Source organism: Pseudorca crassidens, chromosome 1 (assembly GCF_039906515.1).
Source record: "Pseudorca crassidens isolate mPseCra1 chromosome 1, mPseCra1.hap1, whole genome shotgun sequence".
Lineage (NCBI taxonomy): Eukaryota > Metazoa > Chordata > Mammalia > Artiodactyla > Delphinidae > Pseudorca > Pseudorca crassidens.
The window spans coordinates 61627240-61633239 of NC_090296.1; the positions used below are offsets into that span (position 1 = coordinate 61627240).

At 45.4% G+C, this 6000-nt stretch overlaps 1 protein-coding gene across 1 annotated transcript in view; it reads right to left on the reverse strand.

Moving 5' to 3' along the window:
- TTC6 (tetratricopeptide repeat domain 6) overlaps positions 1–5048 on the reverse strand; it is a 196750-nt gene extending 191702 nt beyond the window's left edge. Inside the window, exon 1 of the mRNA XM_067737263.1 lies at positions 4104–5048. Coding sequence (XP_067593364.1) covers positions 4104–5048 — 945 coding nt within the window. The remainder of the gene's footprint in view (positions 1–4103) is intronic.
- Between the last annotated feature and the right edge of the window lie 952 nt (positions 5049–6000).

The window sequence follows — 6000 nt, forward strand, 5'->3', positions numbered from 1 at the left end:
GTCCCTGAGGCTCTATTTTTTTCCCCCAGTCTATTGTCTCTCTATTGTTCAGACTGAGAAAATTGTATTGTTCCATCCTTGTGTTCATTGATTCTTTCCACTATCTCCCCTCCGTTCAGTTTTTGAGCCATCCATTGAGTTTTATTTCAATTACTGTATTTTTTAGTTCTAAAATTTTTCTTTGGTTCTCTTTATATGTTCTGTTTCTTTACTGAGACTTTCTATTTCTCTGCTAAGACTTTCTCTTTTTCTCATTGTTCCAAGTGTGCTCATTATTATTGCTCATTGGGGCTTTTTTTTGAGGGCCTCTTTAAAATCTTTGTCAGATAATTCTAACATCTCAGTCATCTCAGTGTTGGTATTCATTGTCTTTTTTTATTCCAAGTCTAAATGTTCTCAGTTCTTGGTATAAGTGATTTTCTATTGAAACCTGGACATTTGGGGTATTATGAGAGTCTGGATCTTATTTAAACATTCCTCTGAAACTGCTCTAGTAGGGGCAGTAGGAGGAGGGCCAAGGCTGCCTCATTACTGCCAGGTAGGGGTAGTGGTCCAAATTCCCAGCTTGGTCTCCACTGGCACCAGAGGTAAGGGGCTCCCTGCTATTGCTGGGCGGGAGTAGGAGTTCTGGCCCCCCACTAGGCCTCTACTGATACCATCCTGGTGGGGAGGGACAGAAGTCTCTCATTACCGTTCCCTACAAGGCGTCCAGTGACACTAAGGGGGCAGGGGGGGTGGGTAGGGTAGCCTCTTTACTGCCAGGCAGTGTTGAAAGTCTTGACTCTCCACTAACACCACATCATTAGGGAAGGAGTTGGGGTACCTTGTTTCAGCCTGGTAAGAGTGGAAGTTTAGGCTCCCCCCTCAGCCCTGGCTGGCAGGGGTGGGGATAGGGCCATAGGTTTTTCTGTGGTGTTTGACTAAAGTAGCACAGTTATTGTCTAAAAGTTTCATCTTGCTAGGCTGCCCCTTTCTTGATCCTTAGCTACAGAGAGCAGGCTTTGGCTGGGGCTTTTTCTGTCTGCACCCATTGGCATTCTTAGGTTGCCAGCTTCTTTAGCTCCAAATCTGGCAGACATGAGACCAAAAGAAAACCTGAGAACTCATCAGGTTATGTGATTCCTTGGATCCCAAAGTCCCTAGCCAGTCTGCTTCTCTCCACCTTTTGGAGTCTTCTCATGTTTGTTTTATAAATAACATCTAAGGTTTGTACTTAGTTGTACTTAGCAGGAAGAGGCAAAAGTACATCTATTTCATCTTCCCTAAAGTTAAAGGCAGGCATAAGTTTTATGATAAAACATTTGCTTGTGAGCTATACATTATTTGTTTAAAGAAGACCTTGGGACATGAATTCCCTCTTACGTGGGTCATGTTAAGCCATTTTTCTTTTGAGCTATATGGCCAAAAACAACTACACATGACAGAAGCCAGGAAGGGCTGATTCCTTCATCCTCAATTAATATCTGGAAGGTAGTCTCTGAACTTCAGTCTCATATAATTAGAATGTATTTTGTGAGTGATAGTATTGAACTCCTCAGTAAAACAAACATAGGACCTTATAACATTTCTATCCCTCCTGCCATAGTGTATGCATACTGTTTAAGACAGTAGTTCCTAACTAGATGGGAGGTTAAAAGGGGAGCAATTTTGCCCTTCTCCCCAGGGTCTCATTCAGCAACATCTAGAGATATTCCAATTGTTATGACTTGGTGGTGGGGAGGGTGACGAGAGGATCATACTACTGGCATCTACTGGGTAGAGGCCAGGGATAATTCTAAACATCCTACAATTACAGGACAGCCACCCACAAAGAAGGATTATTCAAACAAAAAGTTAAGTGCCAAGGTTGAGAAACCCTGGTTTAGATGTTTGACCTACATTTGACAGCTGAGTTTCATCTTTAGATATTCTGTGCACCTTTTGGCCTATGTAATTGTTTGTGGAACTCTGAATGCTAGGTCTGAAAGGGCTCTGCCCAAACTCTAAACAGAGACAGCACACCCTGCCAGGACTGTCTTATCCTTTGGCTTTCCCTCCGGGGACTGGCTCCAAATTAAGATGTCTAAAGTAAAGAACCATATTCCTTGCTTATCATGGAGAGAACATTGTTTATATAAACTCCAAATGTTTAAAACAAGTGTCCTTATTGTAATCTTAAGAATTTTTAAAATCATAATTTAGATACCACTTTTACGTTTGCATTCTCATCACTTTCTCTTACCTACCCAGCCATAGCCATTTCGACAAATTCCCCATTGTTCTCTTCTCACCCTAATAAAACTTCTGAAACCAAGATAATGCAAAGCTCCATCTTCTGGAATTGTTGGGTGGGGGGCAGGCAGAGGCAAAGTTTTAAAAGCAAGAACAAAATCTAGCTACACAAAAAAATCAATACAATGGAAGGCAGGATGGGACTGAGGCATTTGAAACTGGCCAAGTCTTACAATGCGGGGCTAGTTAGTGACCCTGGCTTCTGACCCTAATCCTTCAGGCCACTCTCCTACATAAAACAATTCAGGTAACTGAAGCACCAGAAAAGGATACACAAGAGAAATGGAATACCAGAAAGAACAGAATTCACTGTCCCAGGGCCCATTCGTCACTGATACACTCCCTTCTTATATTCTATTCTATTTGAACCCTTCAAAATGTACTTTCTCTATGGGGCCTTGCTCTAAAAGTATAACTTTCCCCAACTGTACAGGACCTCGAGCCAGCTTCTAATATAGGCCCCTCTTCATGTCACATGCCTTGACTATGTCACAGAGTTCTTCTCACAGGGGCAGGCAATGAGGCTTTGTTCTCTCCATTGAGGCTCTCCAGTGTGCATCCCTGATTCATTTTCTGTTAGGCCCACAGAAAACCTAATTAGAAATACCCATTTTGAAACGGCCTGAGCAGTCACACTGATCTTGTTCAGTAACCGTATCGAGGTATGGGTCTTAACTGAAAACATTTGTCCCATTCTGCCGACAAACATTAGGTCAAAGACGACACTGGGGACTCTTGTCCTTACACGTTTTTGTTTCCCTAATGGGCTTTAGGATCACATTCCTTAAATCACAGCCAAGAGTATATTCTGGGCTGAAACTATTTTAAAGACATAATGTGGCAGCAGTATTCTGTGTACTAACAAGAGGTTTGGAGCTGCAGCCAAGAACAGTAATAGAATCTTCTTCCCCCCTAAGTGCCATTCTCATTACCATTCTCAAAAAAAAAAAAACTCTCTCTCTCTCTCTCTCTGTCCTTTCCTCCTTCCCTTCTTCCCTCCCTCTCTCCCTCTCTCTCTTTCTGTGTGGGACTCAGATTCCCCTGCTATTATTTTTACTTTGAAGGTCCCCGTCAAGGCAAAGTCTATATAATGAACAAAATATCTTAAACTATGACCCTATCTAGCTTTGCTCCCTGCTGGGGACGACACATCACAATCAACAAATAGCCAGCCCTGGCATGGTTCCAGTCTACTCTCTGGGGTGTGACCCGCTGGGATGGAATCCCAGCTCTGCTCTGCCTTAGTTGCAGGACTGTGAGCCAATCCTCTTAACCTCACGAAAGCCAGGAAGCCTCTTATGTAAAATGGGGCTCTCATGGGTACCCACCTGATGGGGTTGTCATTGGGACAAATAATAACTTATAGTCTCTATAATTGGGAAGACCTAGAAAGTAAATTTTTTAAAGATATTTTAGGAGAACGGTTTTCACTGAAAATAGTACAGAACTCATAAATTCAACTTATTAGTAATATACTGATCTTCTTAAGATATAGATTCACTGTTAATAAACTGTACAGAAAAAGACTCTTTCATATAAAACATCTGCTAAATCAATACTAAATAATCACAAAGACTTTGAAAGGAAAGGTTACCAGTGATGCATTACTCAGGTCTAAAAACTAATGTTCTTTGTACCAGTTTTTGAAATATACTCTCAATTATTTTCACTTTTTAAAGAGGATATACTCCCTCGATGGAAAATTCAAAGAAACTGAATAACACCCCAGCGTTTTGTCTAGCTTATAACACACCACATGCACTTATTTTATGTTTGTATCCTTAAGTTACATTTACCCAGGAGAAATACTACTCTCCTTTTGGGTCACCTACTTCCATTTTAATGTCGTAGTTCTGGCCGAGGACGCTCTGGATGAGCTCTTTGATGCTCGGGTTGGAGGCCTGCTGGGCCTCGGACTGAAGCGGGGCGATGATCTCGATGGATGCCGGGATCGCTCGCACGGGCTGCGGGTCCTGCGGGGCGGCCTCCCGCGCGTCACTCGGCGGATCGCTCTCGCGGTCGGTTTTGGAAACCGACACGGGGGCTTCCCGCGACTCGCCGCGCGAGCCCTCGCGCAGGAAGCGGGTGTGAATTCTCACTTCACTCCGCCGGCCGGCCGCCTCCGAGTCTCCCTCGTCTCCGGACAGGGAGCCGCCCTTCGTCTCTCTGGTCTTGCGGGCCTCCGCGAGCCGAGCCGGCTCCTGGCTCGCGTCGCGGCCCCCGGCCGGGTCGAGGACCGGCTTGGAGCCCGCGGGCCGTGGGCTCCTGGCGCCCTGGTGCGCCCGGACCTTCCCCCTGGGCGCAGGTGGCGGCATCAGGACCACGGGTCTGGACGTGCCCGCCCTGGAGGCGATGACCGGCGGCTTCTTCTGGGGCCAGTGCCGGAGGAACACGGAGCTCCGCAAGTAGAAGTCCTGGGGGCAGAAGGGCTGGGTCTTCCCGGAAGCGGCCGCCTCGCTCGGGCCCCGGGGCCGCGCTGCGCCTCGGGGCGCCGGCTGCGGGAGGGCCGCATCGAGGGGCGCACGGCCTTTGGCCCGAGGGGAGTCTGGTGGCTTTTGGGGTCCGGCGCGGGAAACGCTCCACTTCCCCCCATGCCGGGCCGGACCGGGGACCCGGAGGCCGAAAACAGGGACTTCACCCACAGCCGGCTTGGAGGCCAACTTCTCCTTGAATCGGAGAAATTCCTTTTTAGTCTCCTTGTGAACCTTCTCAATCTCTTTAAAGATGTACGATTCTTCTTTGTATTTCAGTCCAAAGTGCTTAGAAATCGTGGACATCTGGACTAATTTGTCCTGTGAAATAACAGTAAATTAATATTATACATATATACATGAAAACTACTGATAAACAAAATTCCAGCTCAGAAAAGCTTCTCACGGTAGAGCGCTCACTGTGCTTGCTGAAGCACGATGGGTAGTATTCGTTTATATCATTTTAAGTCCAACTATTGGCCTTTTCACAGGAATAATGAAAAACCTTTAAATCAGTAACATTTTCACAGTGAGAGTTTCCGAAACCCCTACTGGGTTTACTTTAACGTTTCTTTAGACTATAATGTAGTGCCCCAATTCCAGGCAAGAGAGACCACACTCCACATAGGCCTAGAAAATCTAAAGTAACCCTGCCAAGAAGAGAGAACAGAGGTCAAATGTGGCCTCGATCCTACCTGCAAACATGTTTTTCAATTGCTCAGCGTTTTTCAAAAATATTAATTCATAGCCAACGATTTTAAATTGAGAGATTTTCATATAAAATGCAGATTTGCAGTTTCTCTGGAAAAAAAAAAAATGAAGGCTCTGGCAATTCAAGACCCAAATCCCTACTCTTGTGGCAGGGTAGCAATTTCCCTTTACTTCTCCAGCTGGTCCCAGGTGTCTCCATTTCTTACCCAGCCCACTTGCCTCAATGTTTGACAAGAAATAAAGCAGAGTGTATGAAGGGCGAGAGGTGATCAGCCACAAGGTAGGCTGCAGTGAGATCAGGAGGCCTTGAATGCCGAGTGTTTGTACTTTTTCTGTGGGCTACTGGAAACCATTCAAAAACTTTTAACAGAAAAGTGGCTTGATAGGTTCTGGGGCTTGGGGGATACTAATGTTAAGTGGGAGAAAGAATAGAGAGAGGGCAAGTATGAGTCTGCAAGGCCTAAGGCCTGGGTTTGGTAACAGAGCCGAGTGAAAATACTATATAAGGTAAAACTGATAGGATCTGGCCAATGACTAGGAATAAATC